General features: G+C 38.7%; 1 protein-coding gene across 3 annotated transcripts in view; it reads left to right on the top strand.

Moving 5' to 3' along the window:
* Positions 1 to 22,731, top strand: part of LOC140231892 (myosin-16-like) — a 77,198-nt gene that overhangs the window by 12,103 nt on the left and 42,364 nt on the right. For all 3 annotated transcript variants that reach the window (XM_072312044.1, XM_072312043.1, XM_072312045.1), the window contains exons 4-15: positions 6,923 to 7,079; positions 7,746 to 7,773; positions 9,804 to 9,918; positions 13,173 to 13,265; positions 13,998 to 14,061; positions 15,752 to 15,850; positions 16,419 to 16,522; positions 16,857 to 16,995; positions 17,636 to 17,754; positions 18,781 to 18,930; positions 19,833 to 20,003; positions 20,626 to 20,814. In XM_072312044.1, the coding sequence (XP_072168145.1) occupies positions 6,923 to 7,079; positions 7,746 to 7,773; positions 9,804 to 9,918; positions 13,173 to 13,265; positions 13,998 to 14,061; positions 15,752 to 15,850; positions 16,419 to 16,522; positions 16,857 to 16,995; positions 17,636 to 17,754; positions 18,781 to 18,930; positions 19,833 to 20,003; positions 20,626 to 20,814 (1,428 nt within the window). The remainder of the gene's footprint in view (positions 1 to 6,922; positions 7,080 to 7,745; positions 7,774 to 9,803; positions 9,919 to 13,172; positions 13,266 to 13,997; positions 14,062 to 15,751; positions 15,851 to 16,418; positions 16,523 to 16,856; positions 16,996 to 17,635; positions 17,755 to 18,780; positions 18,931 to 19,832; positions 20,004 to 20,625; positions 20,815 to 22,731) is intronic.

The following is a 22,731-nucleotide window of genomic DNA, read 5'->3' as shown; positions in this document are numbered from 1 at the left end:
TGTTAGCAAACGATTGCCTTTTAGCCTTGTAAAAAGAGAAAAGCGCACATGCCGATAAAGTACACAATATATACATGTACAAGTTACAAAAAACAACAAGAACGACGACTAGATAGCTAGAATCAGTTGTAATTGCATTGCCCTTCACGAGGCGAATAACGCAGTATATCTGTGTATGTTATACTGATACCACATTGTATTAAAAATTCGTACCTCCGGATTTTCTTGTCCTTTCTTCTCCATACTTAATCGCCTTGTTTCAATTCAGATATGAATGGCAGATTGAGTCTATGATAGCGTATATAGGGACATATCTATGCACTATGTGTTATTCCCTATATAAGCACCGATATAATTGTTATCATGTTTTTTAATCCAGTTACATGAAATCAGAGTTTTATATCTCCGGTATGATGAGTATGATTTCAGAGGAGATGCGAAATCTCAAATTGCTCGAACAGCTTTAATCATACTTGTTGTTACAAACTTACTTGTGGGAGTGAGTGAAGTGAAGTTTCAAAACTTAATTGTATACAGTGTCAGTGTACTGAAATTAAGTAAAGAAAAATCAACACGTCCCTGACATTGCACTTTGTTACAGCAGTTTTGGGATTAGACTAGAGTGACATTTAATCTTTTTAAATGACGGTCCTTCGTTTGAGGGGAATGATTACTAAGTATATATCATGGACTCATAGAATAAATAATATTGTGTTAATATGTCAATTTTATGTCTTAACGTTAGTTTTCACTTTCCATTACAAACACACACGCGTGCGCGCACACAATCACATCACACACATTGCACACCAAATAAAGCATGATAAAACAATATAATACATCACTGCATATATATATATATATATATATATTATATGTTATATGCAGGCTCTGTAAAATGAACATACACGTCAAGTTGTAAGTGTTTACCGGCGCATTAAGTAGTGTGGCATGAAATCAGAGCTTAAAGTGTTATCTGCCAGTGATTGTTTGCCGAGCTGTTGTTTGACCAACAGACCCAATGGCGTTGTTTGCTAAACGAATCGCATTCCACTAACAAGTCATGTACGTGCAAAGAGCATAACACCAAAATAGTATAACTGTTATCTGGACGACCGGAAACCTGGAACACAAAATTAACTGCTGCACAATTTTTTTCCTAATTCGTTTCGTATATACGGCGCAATATTGAGAGTTATTGCCGATTTCTGCAGTCGGAGAAGATCGTATTCTTAACTTTTTGTTTCTTATCATAGTATCTAACTGCTCTGAAAGTAAATAGAAAGGAGAAAAACGATCATCCTTTAAAACAACAAGGCGTTACATGGGTAGCAAACGATGTCGTATATTTCAGTAGATGTTCTTCATTACCATTTAGATCTCCTATTGAATATATCAACCAAATTGGTGATTGCTTTGTTATCATGATGTTAGGACAGAAAAAAAGAACAATATCTTTCGAGTCAAAGATTGAGAGCATCACAAGTGTTCAGAGGATTATCATACTTACATAGAATGGATGTCAACTCAACTCTTTCTCTTCCAGGAGCTTTGGACAGTGTGTACAATGCTGTGATAATTTATGTGCTATGCACTCAAAGGACACATAGGCATAAAGTGACACATAGATTTTTCCCTTATATTCATTCGCAGTGCATGAATAGCAAACAAAGAAAAGACATGTGCGCATGCGTATCCACTTATAGAATGGAAAGTAATCCAGAAAACACGTTAGGAATGCGGATTGCATGTTAAGCGGGAGAGTATATTTAGTGCAAAGTGCTATGTGTGTAGATGATGCGTACATGTAAATGGAATATAGCACAATCACTACTATGTAGCCTCTGCTGTCTGCGCGTTTTCACTCTTATAGCCACAATGCACAAAGCATTTTTCTCATTAACATTTGCTGTTTACAACATGGGCACTGCGTACATGTTTTTAGATAAAAACAAACAAAATGAAATCCACAGAAATGGTCGGAAATTCATCTTGCCCATAATAATGCACATGCTGTTTCAATTTAAAAACACAAAATAATGATCGAATCTGCATCTTTGTTGTTATCACTATCATCATTATTACTCCTACTTCTACTGCTGGGATTATTGTGATTATTATCATATAATGATAGTCACGATTATCATCATTACATGTATTATCATTATTGATGTTATCATCAGAAGCAGCATCATTATCAATCAACTTGACGCAAATGAAAACTTATCGCTTGAACGCAGGTAAAATATATCAAGGCAAAATGGAAAAGTTTTTCCGAAATGGCATACTCTTCTATCACTTTAATTAAAAGAACAAGTTGAAAGGGGATGTCCCTCCAAATTATTGTCAATATCTGTTTAAGTAAGAGATTCTTAGGACTTAAAAAAGATACTATACAAAGGGGGAAACTGCAGGAATACATAGGGGGAAAATACACGGTTGAAACCTTGTCAGGAATGGTGGAGGAGGTGGGGACGAGGGGGGGGGGGGGTGGGAGGAGGTGAGGTAGAGGACTAGTATTTTCCTGCACACATTCTTGATAGCTATAGTAAAGCTCGGGTTCTATTCTCGCCTGCCCCTGAAATGCATGTTCCACTCCAAGCATCACATTCCGTCACAGTCACGAGAACCATTTTGCGAGGACCCCATGTCATGTAGATGACTGTTCTCAAGTCATGCCCTCATTCAGCATAGCACAGAATAATGATCCCAAAATAAATCTAGAGCCCACAAAAGACTGTTAAAGGTATTAACTCTGTTGGCTCCTCTGTGTGTTGAGAAATCCAGGGAAGTACTCGTTGAGACCGTATCTCATTCTACAATTTGAGTTTTTCAAACTCATTTTAATCATGATCGTCTGCGTATCATTATTATTATTATTATTATTATTATTATTGTTTTTGTTGTTATTACTAAATTATTATTATCATCATTATCATCATCATCATCGTTATCTTTATTATTCATACATACTCAATAAAGGTTTATTGTCTCCTCAAAACCACGCCGGGCATATCGCTGTTACTTAATGATTATCATTACCCATGAGGTAGTTTATGTTGTCCTGAAGAATTCAGTGAAGATATGAGAATGGAAATAAACTTTATACCTGCTCGCAAGCTTGACTCAGCTCAGATTTTTTTCTAGCTGAGCATTTGAGGATATCTATGATGAATATTGAAAAGTAGGTCTAATAAGAAGGACGGGGAACTTTTTTCATCGTTCTGATAAATACTAATTCACCAAAAGCCATGAATATCAACATTAGTTTTTTTTTTGTGACTTATTATTATCAACATTATTCATTTGTTTAGTAAAAAATTCTAGATTTTCATCTCTATATATAACATTGCGTACACCCGAAGGTTGTTGAAAATACATATTTAGTGCAATTAAAAAATGGTGTTATCTTTTTACTCCTGAAATTTGATATTTTAAACTTTAAACATGTTAAATTAATTATTCTTGAGCCAGACAAATTAATGAACATGAGTTTCACAGCAAGAAGACATGAAAACACCATTCAACTGACTGGATAAGAAGCCGCAAACCCCCAGACAAAACATCTTTCAGCAGAGTCCTCTCAATTCTACTTGTCAGTACACCAGACCCGATCAATCGTCTGGACAACGAAACTTTTGACGTTTCACGACTCTGACATGCCAAGTGGTCGTTATTGTCTGCTCTGCGTGTTTTATTGAGGGTTATTAGGCTTTGAACGTCTTTTGATCTGTGTGTATTCTCCTCGAGAGTGGAGACTGAGTCATTAAGGAGCAAACATGTTGACACAATGACTAGCCCATACAAGGCGTGATAAATGAAAGAAGGAGAATCGGGGGATTCCACCCATCAACCAAAATAAGATCTTTCGGAGGTCACAATGGCAAATGGAGTGTATAGTCGAGAAAATCGAATGCATGCACGTTCGTAACTTTTAACCACAGCTGGCGAAGACATTGAAAAGGGAGCTCATTGTTTCTCGTCACTGAACGCGTCAATTGAAGAGTAAAAAGAAGAGAGTTTTTATACTTACAAAATAATGTGAAATAATGTGCTTACGAGTATATGCCCCTTTAGATTCTATTGTAACATTGATTAAACAGTGATCAAACTAGGGCATGATGTTACCTATCCCATGACGTCTTTTGTGTGTGTGTGTGTGGGGGGGGGGGTGGAGAGTCGGGTTGGGGCTGGACGTCTATATTTGCGAACAAGGGATTATTTCTCAAGACCCTTTAAGGACAGAAGTAACGATCGACTTAAATTTCGATCTTGTGGTTTACGGTTTAGTTATACTAATGTCAAAACAAGATGGTAAATGACTTTCACCGGGGTGTAATGACGTGTTAGAAATACATGTAATTAAAACTACTTGCCTCATGTACAAGGGTAATTGCCTTCAATCTCATTCGCCCTGATCTCTTAAACGTAATACGCTGTTCATGATCAAACACTCCTGATTCGTTTCGTCTTGTCTTCTTCATGCCTTTAATGAGTAACGTGAGATACCCGTGCTCTTTTAAATTGACAGCCATCGGTCATGCCTCCCCCTCCAATCCTGTACACCCCACCCTTATTCCCCGTCATGGCCGGTCTTTGAACTTCTTCCCTCCCGCAAAAATGTCACGTAAGTCATCCTAGCGCTGCCGCATTATTTCTCCACCTTGACTAGAGCCGTCACATTCAAAAGGCAGCCCCCGCCTGCCACCCTTGCCTTGCCAGAAATCCACATGGCATATCAGTGCGTCGAAATAAATATGAGGGTTGAGTCGGAGATGGCCGAGATGGAGGGATTGGCCATGGGCTCGGCGCCCCGTACTGTGTATTACCAAGAAGCCGAGCAGGCGACTAAATATGGGCAAAGGAATCGCGGCGTATGGCGTGCGTAGCATACCTCAGTCATTCCACCCTCACGCACCCGATATCGCGGCAGAGAGCCCGGCATTAAGGGGTTGGGTGGGAGACACGGGCTGGGTCGGTTCACCTCATTAATCAGATCCTATTATATCAAATAAAAGACGAATATAGAGTAATCACGATAGATTGGCATATATTATATTGCACGAGAAAGAGAGAAAGAAAAAGAAAAGAGATAAAACCTAGTTGAGCCATATCATGCATATATAGTCCCGGAAGCTTAAACAAATATATTCATATAATATTATAAAAGAAAGAAAGATAAAGAGGGAGGACGTGAGCGAGAGAAGAAATAAGAACTACACAATATCCCCAACAAACGAATTAAAGAATGCTTAATACTTTTACTTCATTGCATGGACAATATTTTGAATCAGACATGAAGAGAGAGTTAGTGCATTATATCATTAGTGTAAACGTGTAACAAATCCATTACCATTTTAAATCACTAACTTCAGTAACCTTTTTTTTTTTTTTTTGGTCATCTTAACTATTCTATACCTTAAAGTGTAACGTGCCATACAATATAAGTGATTTATGAAAATTTTCTAGCCTCTTGTGTTACATATACCTTTTTTATCATGGCCAAAGAATTTTTATTAAAAAAAAAAATGTTGTGATACTTCGTGTTATGCAATACCCTTGCCAGCGTTGGTTTTTAAATGAGTCCATCTCTGCGTTATGTAATCATATAGAATTTTATTTCAGAGAATAAGCTAAACATACTTTTATACTGTTAAGAAAAAACAGAGGTAAAATACTGTAAAGGAGCTATTTATATTGCTTTTTTTCAATCTGTTTGTGAGATTTTTTTTTTTTTTTTTGCGTCACGTTAGGACTCCCTCATTGATCAAGCCAAATCTTTGAGAATGATTGGAAGGCTGGTTTATGAACTGATTATTCATTAAGCTCGCAGCCATTGTACAACGTAATAGGGGCCTATATACGCTTTTCAGTGTGCAAAGCCAGGGCCCTGTTTTATGAAGAGTTAAAATCAATTATAAAGTTGATTTCAACTGTAAGTCTATGGCAGACTGTGTGGTAAGGAAATTTAAAATCGATTTTATCTTTTGATAAAACGGGGCCCAGATCATGTACATACTTCACTTTTCGCCACTGTTATGTTTGATATATACATTACGAATAGCGTTGTATGTTGTAGTTCTGCGAGTTTCAGACTTATTTGAATCGAATTTATCTGACCTGTGCACGCATAAGGTGAGACACCTGCCAAGATGAAAACAGAAAACACCTACACAAAAGCAGCAACAACAAGAACAACAACACCCAAACAACAACAAAAAAAAGTATGATGTGGATGCATGGAAAGTGTAGAGGTATCTTGACTAAGAGAAAGGAAAAGGAGAGGGAATGAAGGGATAAAAAAATACAAACACAAACTCGAGTCGTGCGTGTGGCGAGAGATAACAATATACAGCCTAAGATATATCGAGAAGGGGGAGACCAGGCTGTCATATTGTGTCTGTAATAGATCATGAAACTTAGACAAAGGCTAATGGAATCAAATGACATTCGATTTCCATTAAAATGTCATAGTACAGCCGTATGAAAGTACAATAAACATTTTGCTGTGATTACACCACAAACCTCGCACTGACAGATAGACGTATATTCATCCGTTAAAGTAGCTGTACAGCTGATTTACAGAGAGTACATAAAAGAAAATCGTACATTATAAAGCATGCGTTCAGATCATAGCGCGCATTGCAGAGAAACGAAAAGTGAATTTATGTTTCAAGACATGTTCATGACTACATCCACTTTAGTTGCTGCCACTAATACTTTTATCAGGGTATCAATTCACATTATGTGACCCCGCTGTGAACGAGAATGTAATCATTTCTTATACTGTGCAAGGTTTCGTCAAAAATGTCTCCTTTCCATGTCAAGAATATCAGCATCCATTTCCCATAGAAACTCGATCAAATTCGATCAAACGCGATCATTGCCTCTGTTTTTGTTTTTTTACATCGGCTGTATACAGACCTACTCTGGACTCTTCTGCGTGGCCATCAACCCATACCGTAGGCTCCCCATCTACACCGACAAGGTCGTGATGCTCTACAAGGGCAAGAGGCGCAGCGAGATGCCGCCCCACGTCTACTCCATCGCCGACAACGCCTACCACGACATGTTGCAGAGTAAGTTCTCGACCACGCCCCTTCCCCCCCCCCCCACAACCCTTCCAACTCGTCACTTGACGCCTATCTTATCTTGTGTGTGTTGCTAAAATATCTGAAAACATTGTCTTTGGCTGTATGATAATGAGAGACAGGCATCAGAAACCAGCATTCATAAGTTGTGAGATGAGCACTTTAATGTGTTAAGTTAACAGTTTATCATATGCACTTTAAGTATCACTGACACCTATATACATAAATGGAAATTAACTCAATGTCATTGTAATCGCGTTTTTTTGGTGCTCTATGGCGATATGGCCAAAAGACGTATTACCATCCTCAAAATACAAAACAAGACAAAACAACCCAGTCCCCTAAATCTTGTGGCATAAAAGTTGAGATCAATCATAAACTCTGAATACTCAATTCTGATTGGCTGATATCTGAATTCCGTTTGATTTTTCGACCTAAGTTTGATTGCATTTGTTTATGAAACAGAGTCGTACATTTTTTTTTTCATAACTGCTTTTTCAAATTTTGCTCTTCTATTAGGTCTTTTATTCATGCATGATGAGATGTAAATCTCTTTTCTTCCAGTAATGGTTACTAAGCACATTGATGTACCCGGAAATCATATTAATTTCTCTCCCATTTTGTTTGTGTGTACTTTTTTTTTCTTGTATCTAGACCACGAGAATCAGTCAATGTTGATCACGTGAGTAATGCCTGTAGACAGAGGGACATAATGTTCAGACAACAGCAATCTCGTTTAGGGAAAGATTTCTTGCAGAATATTTATAATCATGAAGCACCAGTATATTAATGATAATGCTATCTGAGCGTTTCCTTTTATACATTGATAAAATAAGAGAATTAACTGTAGAGAATGAGAATAAGAATGACAATAATCGAAAACAATGTGTTTAGAAATGTTACTTTTGTTGAGAGTTATATAATATTATACTTTGTAGGCAGAGCAAAAGACCACTATTCTGTTTGAGTGTAATTGTGATGACTTTAATATGTTTGCTGTATTTCATATGTATCTATATGTCTTCATGATGTGAAATCTACTAACGGTTTTCTCTTCTGTTGTTTTTCACTCCCATACAATAGTGGTGATTTCTTAATCTTTTCTTACAGCTTTCATGGTGACGACACTTCATAATTGCACGAGAAATTATTTTGTCTATTGTACGTTTGGTAGAGAAATCGCAGGTTGTTGAAACATGATTGTCGGAGATTCCACTTCACAATAAAAAAAACAAACAAACAAATCAAACAAACAAAACTACACACTCGCATTTTTAAACGATACGTACTAACTCCTTGTTTACAACAACGAGCACAGTATTCTCTTCGACTGGAATCCATTCAGTCCCAGATGTTCAAAATTGGATGATAACGTAATTCATCCCAAATTTCGGATGTCGTGGAACCTTCGAAAATCTTGAACGTCTTCTTGTACATGTACGTTTAGTGTAGCCGTCTATGTATTCATGTATTATCGTACCGTAGTCAGTGTCTGTGTACTTTAGGTTTATACTGATTTGTAACTGTTATCAATCTCGAAACTGTAAATTTTAGCTGAGCTCAAATAATTCCCCATTCTTTTCAAAATTCATCAAAAATAAAAATGACGTCCATAAAAGTGCAATATGAAATGTAATGTTACAAACACATGTCATAATACTGACACGAAATTTGATGGACAAGTACTTTCAGTCACCTATATGCCATTAGATATTCTCCAATTGAATTGATAAGTTTCATATTGAGTTCAGCTATCATCGTATCGTATCTTGAATTTATAAGGCTATATTTAGGACGACTCTCCCTACCATGCTCGAGTAAGGTTTTCCCCTTTCCTCCATTCCAAAAATTACCTTTTCGCATTGCCCGTTCCAAAATTAAGCATTTGAGCATGGATTATTGCAGTAACTTTTCCTATATGCTTACAGAAGTTCGTATTTACAATATCGCTCAATTGTCTGTCTTGCATATTTTCAACTTTCAATGGCATCCATATAATCGAATGCGAATGACACCAAATGATTCGAAATTAAACGGGGCAAGTGGAACACAACAAAACTAACTTTCAACTATTTTGATTTAATGTGAATGTCTTACAAAGTTCATGTATTGTTCGTCTGTTCTGTCTTGTAAATCGTTTAAGTTATGATTACAATGCACGATGCAGCATGTAAGGAATGGCATAACTTCGCATGAGAAATAATGAAAATAATACAGTAATAGATCTGAACATGAAAAACACACATAGAGAACAGAAGTCTGCAGTGCATTTTTCTTCAAAATGAATTTCGAATTATTTCAAAACAATTTTTATGAGCATGGATCTTATTCTAAATAAATGACTTCTGGGGAATAATCAGCTAGCCTCATGCAAGCCGCTCAAAGAAAACAAAATCCAACAACTAACGCTTCATTACTAATCACTCAAAAATATCTCTGGCTGTCCGGCATTTCGTATATGTGCATTTTGCTAACTTGTAAGAAAATATTATTTTTTCTGTGCTGTTTGCTGCTTGATTTCACTCCTTTTCATTCAAAGATATTATCTAACCATGTTCTTCCTCTTTTCTCTATCATCGCTGGCACCTGTAATCTCCTCAATCGCCCCACCCCCACCCCTACACCTGTACCCACAACCTCTCTCCTCCCGTCACCACCACCCATCGCTATCACCTCCTGCGCCACCTGTCCACGCCACTTCATCACCACCAGTGGAGAGTCGGGTGCAGGGAAAACAGAAAACACCAAAAAGGTCATCCAGTATTTTGCCAACATTGCTAGTGTATCCACGGGAGCAAAGCAGGAGCAACAGGAGGGCGGGAAGAAGGTATCACTTTGTTTAAGCCACACCCTCACTCGCATATACGGCGTGGAGCAACCAGCGTGCGGAGGAACAGTGCTCTGTTGTACTCCTTCGCGTGCTTCTCACTTGCTCTTTGAGTAAAGTGGTTCGTGGCGACGAGGTTGGGATTACGCGCGGTTTGTTTATGCCTTAACAGTTGGTAGAGACATTATATTGAGTATCAACTATTCCTCCTTCTAAAATGCACGACTGATATGGAAAACTGAAGATTTATTGTCTCTGTCTTGTTATTTCTGTTTTGTAGATGACGAACTTTTGAGTAAACATCAATCAAAATTATAATAGAGCAATAACTGAATCCTGAGCGTGTGACCCTTATTTAGGATTCTTCGTTGCTAATACTGACGGGTTTCAGATTAGTTTTCAAACTTTCTGACTGTCTAATGCATTTTTCTTTTTCAGAGAAATGTAAATCAAAGTATGCCTATACGAAATGTAATTCGGTTCAAAATCCATTAACTTCAGACAGTTTTAAACTTCAAATGATATTTAGACTGTGGTATAAGATTATTTCCTCTGTCAACGGCGTATCAAATCACGGTTCTCTCTTCCTTCGCCACGAGGGGGCGCCACGTCTGCTATGTATTGGAGGGTGAGCGTATTCTGCAACTGCGTAAATCAGTCTCTCTCAGAACCTTGTGCGAGTGCTTTTTGCGCAAGTTCTGCTGCAACGAATATCTAGTCTCACGCTGATTTGACCATGTTGCAGAAGCCTTCTACAACCCCGGCCTTGTGGTGCGTGATCACATCGTCTTTAACTAGACGAAAAACGCTGGGCATTGAATTTCCTTCTGATTTTTGCGCGAGACTCATGCGAATATTACGCGCAAAACTGCACGGAAGTTCGACTCCGCCCAGCCGGTGATCATAACCTTAGGAGAAGAAGAAGAAAAAAAAAAGAGAGAGAAAAAAAAAAGAGAGAGAATAAGACGGCCCCTGAAAAGTAGACGACGTAGGTTGTAAGGGATAGCTCTTCAATTGCTCTGATAAAGCGAAGTGAATTCCACCTCCCAAGCCATCGAGAGATTGGAGAAAAGAAAGTGATTAAAACGTGTCATCACTTGGCAAAAACTGACCAAAAGTACACAGCCCAGACCCGGGTCTGTGGATGCTAATTTGTTGTTTTCCCCTGTTCACCATATTATTTATTTTTTACATGATTTAACAAAGATGGCGGTCTTCTAGGCATTTCCTCACATCATAGTGCCGTGTCTAGAAATTAGACAACGCCGTTCCGAGATTCACTCTCCTCTTAAAAATGACTTGTTTTCTCGGACAACGACTCAACAACAACAAAAATAACGACTATGAAGGATGTTAGCTTTGAGTTCATGAAATTTGCCTTAAAAACATTTTTATTCAAAAAAAAACAAACAAACAAAAACTCATGTATTTCGGACAGGTGTTCTTGTCCTGAACATATATTTCTAGGCTTCGGCACGGCCGTAACGCTTGATGGTGGAGACCTTTAATGCCCAGCAGAGTCAGCTTTGACAGAAGGTCTTAACTTTACTGTTGAGCTGCAAAACGTAGTTGATTACTATAAAATACATACGTACTAGATTGTATGTCAGAATGAATGTGAGGTTGTCGATAGAGGGCGTTACCGTCATGTCCTCTGATTATAGTATGCCGTCGAATCGTTATTATTGGCTCTTGTAGACATAGACACAAGCCTGGCAGAGTGTATTAGAAAAAAAAAATAAGAAGAAAAAAGGATGAACTCCAAGCCACAACAACAAACAAGCGAAGGAAAAGCAGGAGTTAAGTTTGAGGCAAACCGCATCACACACATTTGGAACTGACATCAATGACTTCTTCTACGCGTTATTTAATTCGTTATGCCCTCTCGATGTATACTTGTTCACAATATGCCGAAGCAAAATGAAGTGATGATCACAATTCATTGATTCCAGCAAGGATGTGAGATTGTTCATTGCCATTTTTCTTTGACATAAAAGTGAACCCTATTGGCTCCCGGATACAGTTAGTAATTCTTGGAAAAAATAAAGAAAAAAAAAGTGCACATCGCCATGCAACACCTTTGCTTTGATTTACCCTTAGTTGCTGTAGAAAGGAGATATCACCATCACTCATCGGAAATATTTCATTTGTCGTGATGAATACATGCCTTGATAGTAAGAAAAAAAAAGAGAATGCTAAGTTGCTCGTTATATTTTTCACAGTTGTTAAAGGTAACGTGCATTGTCATTTGTTTTGTTTTGGTCTCTTACAAAAAAAAACAAAAAAAAAAAAACAAAAAAAACTACGGACAGGTCCCAGCAACAATTCCGAGAGTCCGTAAAAAATGAAACTAATTCAATTCGAAATCAATCTTGAAATTGACAACATTATAGTTTTCTGAGAGCTCTTGGAGAACTGACGAGTTAACGTTCGACGGTTTAACAATCCAAATGATTTCGTGCACCTGGTCCGTTAGTTAAATTGCCAGAACAAATCAATGACAATGCATTGACGTAATAATTGGGTAAAAATATAAGTTATGGATAAGAAGCATAGCAGGTAAATCCGCTGCTCACGTGACCGTCTTGTGTCGCTCCAGTGTAAGAGGGAGGAGGTTGACTTGGCCACACCAACGAACCGGACGGGAACATGCTGGGGCATACTTTTGGGCGACCTCAGGCCGTCATTCTTCCGGCGGTAACGTCTATGCCAATTGTACTTCTGGTGGCGCTTGTACTTTCAAAGAAAAAAAAAACCCAAAACAACAGAATCCTGGGATGTGTGTAACTTTAATATACTATTGTATAATGTGATCTTATTGTTATATTATGTAAATGTAAGAAACACCCCTGACACGAGTGGATAATCTACAAATATGAAACGATTAATCGTCAAAATGATGACAGCGGATTTATAACATTTCAAGCAGTTATGGTACTGAAAACACAGATGACAAATTCGCCAAAACACTTTTTATTTTCAAGACGTCATTTAGATTCTACTTTTATATCTATAAAAAAAAGAGAGGCCTTTGACAGCTTTTCCAACCTCCTTGGTCTGGGGTGCTCTTACACAATACCATGGGATGTAATTTGAAATTTAAAAGTAGAGTAAATATTGCATCGTGCAAAGATGCATGGCTCCATGAATACATGTGCATCATGATGGCCATTAGACGCGCTTGCGTCCAATTGCGTAAGTGCATGTGCATGAAACGGGTTACGAAAAATTTCCTTCCAACCAATCACGTGTAGGGCAACCTGGAAGACCAGGTCATCCAGACCAACCCACCCCTGGAAGCCTTCGGTAATGCCAAGACTGTCAGGAACGACAACTCCTCTCGATTCGTGAGTACCTCAAATTGACAATAATAAAACATTCAAATCATGAAATTCTTCCGTCGAGATATTTTCTTTTTATCATGTCTACTTTTTATCATGGCTACTACTAAATACTGATTAATTCAGTGCTTAATTAGGGCAATTCTGTCAATCAGTTGCAATAATAAAACATATCCTACTGTCTCATTACGCACACACACACACACACAAATACTACAGAATGAAAGTACGTGAAATTGGCAATAGTAAAACCTATCCTACACAGTCGTATTATGCTAAAAAAAAAATCCCGACTGAGCTAAATACAACCAAATGTTGGTATTGAAGGTAGGAGTATGGTCTACTTTAAATTGTGGTAATATAGAATTGTTCACGAAGTCTCGGACGCTTTATTGAGTGATTATTATGTATAAATCTTAGCGGAATGACACATTTCCCAACGACATCCACTTGTTATAATTCAAACGCTTTAGTGCTTCATCCCTCTTAAAGTGTAGTTTTATGGTTGCTGAGTGTTAAGCTATCGCCTGTACAGCCAGACACACTTACTGACAGACAACAATTAACCAAGATGAAGCATTCTCTAATCAAATGACACACTATATTTAAAGACGAAACTTCGGTATACTTTTATTTATTTTTTTTGTTGTTGTGCCAAATATGTGTCGGCGTGTCCTTGAAATGATCGATCGTATATTCTTGACAATTAACATGCTTGCTTTCTTACGCCTTCTGCAGGGTAAATTCATCCGCATCCATTTCGGTACGAGCGGCAAGCTTGCTGGAGCCGACATTGAAACATGTAAGCACCGAAGTTGATTCAGGGGTGTTTGACGAGGTCGAACTTAATGTAAGATTGACCAAGAATTATGGTATGCCACTGGTTTCCTTTTTCACTTTGATTAGCCTAATCACCATCCACTTCAGATTATCGTTAATGTTAACAGAATAATTGCATTGTTATTTATTTCATCTTGTGTTATCAACGGCTACATGAAAACAGTCTCCAAAATCTCCATTTTCATTAGAAAGTTGAGCAACATTGAAGGCACACACAGCATACCATAATTTTCAGTCGATTTTATGTTTTAGTTTCAACTTAACTTTTTCGTGAAACACCCCCCCCCCCCCACCACATTATTGCATAAGGAGAGAGGAAGATCCCAAAGCTGCCTGACGCTGACAATTTGGTTCCTCCAATAACCATTGTGAATCTATGAACTTGAAATGCATTTATCAAGGCATAAACCCACGTACGAAATCATTGATAGCGCCTCGGCGCCCGTTGACAAGTTCATTAACGGAAAATATTTTGACAAGTTGGGATTTCATGATAAAACGGAAGAGATGCACCATCTTATAGTTTTCTTTCCTTTTTCTTTCTTTCTTTCTTTCTTTCTTTCTTTCTTTCTTTCTTTCTTTCTTTCTTTCTTTCTTTCTTTCTCTCCTCCTTTCTTTCTGGCTCTTTCTCTCTTTCTAGACTGATACTAGGTCTTGTGAAGCATAAATCTACATGCATTCTGCCTGAATATAATATGAATATCGTTATTTGTGTATATGCATGTATGATATATTTTGTGCGACCAGATGCCAGTAGCTACTCAGTCATTGTATTTGTCCAAAGTTCTTTTTTTTTAATTGGGTCATCTCAAGAGTGGCAACTGAATTGACAGGATTTTTTCGTTTTTTTTTTAATTCCTTTAAAAATCATGAAGTGTGTGTATCAAGAGACCATTATCTGAAATGACATGATAACAAATAATAAAAGCAGTCCACACCGACTACTTCATATAATACATCAAAATCTTAATGAATTTTAAAGTGAGCACTCCAAATCAGATGAGGAGATATAAAAGCAAATCAGACCTGCACATCCAAACGAGAACTCTTCTTTCTCGTAATTTGGGAGAGGGAGGATCTCATGCCTCCGAATATACTTATAGGCTGCCTCTTCTACCTTGCCGACAAAGGTTTTTGTTTGTTGTTTCATTTTACATCTGAGAAAAATGCTGGATAGCCCATATTCAGCTATGCACTAGGTGGTCTTCCATGGGGTGCAGTTGGATGTAAGGGTTAAAAACCCTGCTCTTTGCGATGAATAAATGAAGTGGGATCTTTTACGTGCATGAACTGTGACTCTCATATACGGGACCTCCATTTTATGTCCTATTGGAGGGACAGGGTGTTTGTCTTTTATGATACTAAAGGGGACGGTATGATTTCACGCAACATTGCCCAGTGGGCACGGTGGGACTCGGGGATCGAACCGGGTCCTTTGGATCGTGAGGCAGACGTGCTACCGACTGAGCTAACTCACCGCATTCGACAACGTGCACCATCATGCTTTAGATCTATCGTCTTCTTCTCGCTCTAAAGCATTCAAAGGACAGTACGCTTACTAATCTCAAATAATATCTATAACAGCCATTTTTCAATTGCGGTTCTTAACAAATCGTTTCACGCTCGATTCCTTTCGTTTTTCTCTTTTCAAGACCTGCTCGAGAAATCTCGTGTGATCCGCCAAGCCCCCGGTGAACGATCCTACCACATCTTCTACCAGATTGTCTCTGGATACAGACCCGACGTCCTTGGTACGTCCTGTCCTTCACATTTTGAACTTTCTTTTCAGCTCCCAGTATCAAGTGGGCCAGAATGCTTGACCTTACATTTTACATTTACTAGCTGTCATTTAAACTGATATTGAACTACTACTGTACTGTATTGAAGTCTAACTGGCAAGTACAAGTGCTATAATAATATACGCAGTTTCTTACCATGAATAAAACATCCTAAAACAAAAACAAAACCGATCACTTGCTTAATATGATAGTAATAGTAATATTTAGTTACAATTAATAATTACAAAATTATTATACATAATTACAGTCATCATCGGGAATGATGATAAAAGTAAGTATCTTACATTTTCGCTGTTCTAGAGACGTAACCTTTTAACTGTAGCATTTTCATTAATTTTCTCTCTCCCTTTTTGTACCTGTTTCTTTTTTTATATTCGAAGAATATCCACAAAATATTACTATCACACAATTCCTCCATCACGCATGTACACCTCCATAATAATGACGGACACCTAACCCATCAAACAAACGTTTTAACTGTATACTCATGCTGCTTTGTTTCTGTGTCTATCCTATGCAGAGGCTCTCTTGATTGAAAAGAACCCCAAGAAGTACGTTTTCATCAGCCAGGGCGAAACTGAGATTGACAACGTTAATGACGTTGAGGAATTCAAGCTCACTGATGTAAGAGCCTTATCTCATCGCCCCTTTTCGTCCCTAATCTGCATAGTCCTGCTCGAAATCATTCGTCTGTGAAAATTAACGAAAAAAAAAGGAAAGAAAAGAAAACCCACAGTGAAATGTTCGTGTGGAATCAAACTAGAACGCGTGGCATTTTCGCCGGAGGAAATCGACGAAACGCTGGTTGATTTATACGTTGTGCAAGAAGTGGCTTGTATTATCATTTTCATGCTTGGTTGGCATGCTTGCATCGTTTACGGCAATGAAGAGTAAGGTTCTTACTTAGCACACGATTGCTAATCGGTCCGTTTTGGTACCGTCCTCTCTTTCCCCGCAGGATGCCTTGACAATCCTCGGTTTCGAAGATGAGGAGAAGATGAGTCTCTACAAGATGTGCGGTGGTATCCTCCACTTCGGTAACGTCGAGTGGAAGCAGAGGCCCCGCGAGGAACAGGCCGAAATCGAAACACCAGAGCGTGAGTACTATTTCTACCTGCTTATGTTTTTGCCCGAAGATTACATCAACATAATCATTATCACAAGTGTTATAACGCAACCTTTATCTTCGTCAAAAAACCGATGAAATAATTATGATGATACAACTAGGACAATCATTTTTTTATTATAATAATCATAATAATAGTAATGATATCAATCAAAATATCATCATTGTTTATGTTGTAATGAAATAACATTAAATGACTGAATGATTATCAGGATGATTATTGTAATATTCATGATAGTGAAATGCATTAAAACATAGTTCTTATAAGGAGTTAAAATTCATCATTTTCATTGAAATTGAAAATATTACGTGAAACAACAATGGGTATTTTCCACGAAGAAAATTAGAAACGACAAAGCGCTGTCCATTATCGTACCCATTTCTCGATTAATACAAACTATTATTGAACAACATATACAAGCTGATTAAACCCGGAAGTGCCCCCCAGAAATATAGACTGCGCCCCCCCCCCCCTCACTTTTAAAAACGTAGCGCTGGCCCTGCACAGACGCAGAGTTTTGCCGGTATTAGTAACACAAGGTACATGATGAGTTTATAGCCTGACCTCATATCTGACAAAAGATTCGTTATCATCTCTTTATCTGCAATAGTCATTGACAAGGTCGCCTTTGTCTTCGGTGTGAACAACCAAGAACTGTGCAAGAACCTGCTGAAGCCTCGCATCAAGGTCGGTAGCGAGTACGTCCAGCAAGGCCGAACCAAGAAACAGGTACGTCGCTATATTCTTTGAGGAAGTCGTTCCTTTCGTCTTTAAAGGAGAAGGAAAGAAATGGAGAATGGAACCTACTATGTGAATTGAGGGAGCGCAGCAACATTAGAAGAATGCATTAGCTGAGTTTGAGGAAAATCAGACAATCTGTTCAAAAGTAATGAATTCGTAAAGTTTCGGTGAACCGTCGCTGGATGAGAAGACTTTACCACTGCGTGACGTCATGTATGGAAAACGATTATAAAGAAAATTAGGTTTATTATAATTTTCTAGCATAATCAAAGGACACTTCACCTGTCTCATTCAACATTACACATCATAAATAAGTAACCAATAGAGGAAATGTGTATTTTTCATTAAAAGTGAAACTACAGTATTTGTAGGTGGATTTCTCTTTATATTTTCTTTGCATCATCTTCCATACATGACGTCACGAACACTAGAAGTCTTCTCAGCCAGTGACGGCTGCACCAAAACTGCAATCTGCAAGTCAGATCGACCGAGCCAGGAAAAATTCACTTTCATCACATGCATTCCCTAATAATATTTCACGGTTCCCTTTCTTTTTTCCCTTTTCTTTCACTCTCTCTTTCTGAGAGAGGCACAGATTTCTGTCTCTCTCTCTCTTTCGATTGCATTAGACTTCATTTTTTTTTTCAAACTCTCAGTGAGTCCCCTGTTGTATCTATGTGTGTGTCTTGTTTCTTTATTTCTGTTCTCTCCCTCTCTGTCTGTCTGTATGTCTTTCTATTTCATATTCTCTGTCTGTTCGTCTGTCAATCTATCTATCTATCCATCTACATTATGTATATGTATGTATGTATGTATGTATCTATCTATCTATCTCTCTTTACCTGTCTGTCTGTCTGTCTCTGTATATATCTATCTATCTGTCTGTCTGTCTGATGCTATATCTATCTATCTATTTATCTATCCGTCTACCTATCTATAAATGTCTTATGCTAATGGGCTGAAATCCCTTAATCTTGTCACTTTAATTTCTTTGTTACCATAACTCTTGCTCAGGTCGAGTACTCCGTGGGTGCCCTCGGCAAGGCCATCTACAACCGTCTCTTCTCGTGGCTCGTCAACCGTGTCAACAAGACCCTGGCCACCAAGGCTACCAAGCACGTCTTCATCGGCGTACTGGACATCGCCGGCTTCGAGATCTTCGAGGTGAGGAATTTAGAAGAGTAGAGTGTAGACTTAAACGGGTCTCTCCCTTTCAGGACGTATGTCGTTTTGACGAAGATTTTTTTTGGTCTTTTTTTCCTTCGAACGTACCGTCGCAAAAATCTAAAGCTCCCTAATGCTAGTGGGTGCGATGGTGGCTGTGGTGTATGATCTATTCTTAAAGGAGACCTCTGGATGATTCACACACACTTCTGCACTTTGTTTATTTGTTGTTGTTTTTTAAGGAGAATTAGTTTATCTGCTCAAGGAACACAATGAATTCAAAAATGTATACAAGGTACTATCATTTCCTTAACTACGTAATGTGAAATTATATAAATCGTCTGGAATGTCCCTTCAAAGAGACAGCGTCTACCACACATGTTGCACTTACGTGTACAGGTTTGGTATGATGTATTGTGATTGTGTAAATCTTGTTGTAATTGTAGCTGGTGTTGATGTCGGATTACCGAACGCCGTGTAAAACCAAGATGCATCGTTTTCATATCAAAAGACAGCAATTTCCATGACAAACATGCGTTAAAAGCAATTGGAAACAAAAGAGGATGAAAATTTATCATTACTTCTGAACAGTACAAAAATGAAAGATAAAGGATATTGTCATTTGAACTACTGCTGAAATAGCAAAAAGCTATGAGCTATAGTTACTGGTCATAAAAGATAGAGAGAGATATATACTCAAAGAGTGAATCTTTATGTACTTTAATACCATGCAAGCACCGGTGCTGTAAACATTCCTTCTGGATTACAAGTTTTGGAAGACGAGTACAGCCGACATTGCCTTTCTGAGTGTACGAGTTTCCGATTCTTCGCACCATGATCACCCCAAAGCTAAAAAAAAAAAAAATCGTTGACTCGTACTACCTCGATCTCTCATCTTGCAGTTCAACAGCTTCGAGCAGATCTGTATCAACCTGACCAACGAGAAGTTGCAGCAGTTCTTCAACCACCACATGTTCATCCTCGAGCAGGAAGAGTACAAGAGGGAGGGTATCGACTGGGTCTTCATCGACTTCGGTCTCGATCTCCAGGACTGCATCACCCTCATCGAAGGAGTGAGTAGGAGGGGTCTGTGTGTTTGTGGGTGTTTGTTTGTTTGTTTGAAGGTCTCTGCGTAGGTATAGCCGTCAATGTGCAAAACACACACATGGACAAAATTATGTATCACAGCCTTCATCCAACGTTTATAATCCAACATTAACCTGAGGATTCAAAGTCTATTACATTGCAAGTCATCTGAAAGACACAACATGATCATTCTAGCTGAATGAAAATGAGAGTCCTGAAATAGCTAGATTTCTGCAAATCGCAAGGCAGTTGGTAATTTTGTCTGCTATATTATAGAGATTAATAATAAATTCCGTGCGCAGCTAGACGTAAATTGAGATTGCATGTAAAAGAAGGAAACGTGCCTCTGGAAATGATCAAAGTGGGGAAGCGGGATGGAATGAGTTGTCTATTGCAACAACTACATTGGCGAGAATTTCAGCTTCTTCATTTCAATCATCACTGTTAAAAGAAAATTGTTTGCGATCGCTGCGCAATTGTTGAGCAAGGTACCCCATTTAGAGAGGGTATTTGACTAGCCCAAGACAATTTCACAGATTTTTACAACTACTGTAGCCGAGTAATCAGAAAAATAACTGATTTTTCTTCTCATCATTTTCTCCCCCACAGCCGATGGGTGTGTTCGCCATCCTTGAGGAGGAGTGTATGTTCCCCAAGGCCACCGACATGACCTTCTTGGAGAAGCTGATCAAGCAGCACCACGGCAAGTCCAAGAACCTCACCAAGCCGTCCGTAGGAGGACAGAAGAAGCCCAAGCCACACGCGGTTCACTTCGAGATCCACCACTATGCCGGAACAGTGAGTATCGAACTGTTGTCATCGCACACACCATTGATGGCACCGTTATGGGAATATCGCGGACAAGATGTTTTGCTCACAAAATGTCCCTCTTAACCAAGGGCGCCGGAAGCGGGGGGGCAGGGGTGGCACTTGCCCCCCCCAAACAAAATGTTGGGGGGGCAAAACGAGTTTTTGCCCCCCCAAAGTGCCTCCTGTAACAAATAATTAATCACTGATTTAAAGACCAAAATGAACAATAAAGGCATATTTCTTGTCTAAATGTAGTAATTTCATAACTGAAAATGCAAAAATTTTCGCCCCTAACGGGGCGAAAATTATAATACACTAACAACATACAGTATTGTATCTATATACACTAATAGGAACATATGAGTAAATTTAGTGCATAGATGGTAGCCTCGTGTCCTCGAGTGTGCCCGCTGAAACATACCTTTAGTAAACCTTACATTTTTCATTTTCTTCTTTGTTTTCTAGCAGTATAAGAATATTTTTCATTGTTCGAACGATGCGATCACGTTTAAGCTTTTAATGAGTACATTTCAGATAAATTGCAAAGTGAAAGTGGCTCGCTCGTTCTGCCCGTACTTATAGTAAAATGAAAAGTTTTCATAAGTTATTATCATAGTCCTTCGCAGTGATTTCTTTTACTATGTTTAATTCCTCAGAAATTTGATTTAAAATGCTCTATAAAAGCGACTTTTATACTCTGTTTTTACAAAAAGTCCCTACCGTGGGAGGGGGTATCCTCCTCCCACACCCTCCCCCGCTCGGTCGCTTCGCTCCCTCGACGATGATCTCACACCATCACATAATATACCCCCGTATGTTAAGATCATAGTCCTTCCAACTGATTTTTTTTCAATATGTTAATTCCCTAGAAATTTGCTTTTAAATGTTCTACAAACGCGACTTTTATACAAGTGTACTCTGTTTTCACAAAAAGTCCCTACCGTGGGAGGGGGTATCGCCCCTCCCACACCCTCCCCCCGCTCGGTCGCTTCGCTCTCTCGCCGAGGATCTCGCACCATCACATTATTAATGTACTCCCGTATGTTATGATCATAGTCCTTCCAACTGATTTTTTCAATATGTCAATTCCCTAGAAATTTACTTTAAATTCTCTATAAACGCGACTTTTATACTCTGTTTTTACAAAAAGTCCCTACCGTGGGAGGGGGTATCCCCCCTCCCACACCCTCCCCCCGCTCGGTCGCTTCGCTCCCTCGCCGAGGATCTCACACCATCACATTATTATGTACTCCCGTATGAATCATAGTCCTTCGCATTGATTATTTTTCACTATGTTTAATTCCTTAGAAATTTGCTTTTTAATGGTCTATAAACGCGACTTTTGTACCCTGTTTTACAAAAGCTCCCTACAGTGGGGGGGGGGGGGGGGGAAATCCCCCTTTCCACACCCCCCCCCGCTTGCTCGCTCCGCTCCCGCGCCGAGGATCTCACATCGCACATAAATGTGCCCCCGTTGACATTTTGCCCCCCCAAAACCAGAAGTGTTCCGGCGCGCTTGCTCTTAACCCAGGAGTATAATATTCTTATATTTTTTCAACGAAAAAATACACCAGATGTAACAAAATAGAATGATGGAGTCAAAAGGGGCCTGAGCTTTCAATCCTAGCAGAATCTTCGTCAGAGGCAAAATGACCTCTGACGAAGATTCTGCTAGGATCGAAAGCTCAGGCCCCTTTTGACTCCATTTTACTTAATTGGCTCGCCTTCATTTGATAAGCAGTTTTCAGCAGCTTTTTTTTGTGCTAAAAATAGAATGATACGTAATTGATTATATGATGCGTGAGAGAGCTAATTTTGAAGAGCCTACAGTGGTTCAATAAGACATTGTCTTTTTTATCATCATTGTTAGCATTATTTTGAGCCTTATTTGGTGGTGGTGATGAT

Source organism: Diadema setosum, chromosome 8 (assembly GCF_964275005.1).
Source record: "Diadema setosum chromosome 8, eeDiaSeto1, whole genome shotgun sequence".
NCBI lineage: Eukaryota > Metazoa > Echinodermata > Echinoidea > Diadematoida > Diadematidae > Diadema > Diadema setosum.
Note: the sequence above shows the minus strand (reverse complement) of the source record. Positions and strands in the feature narration are given on the sequence as shown.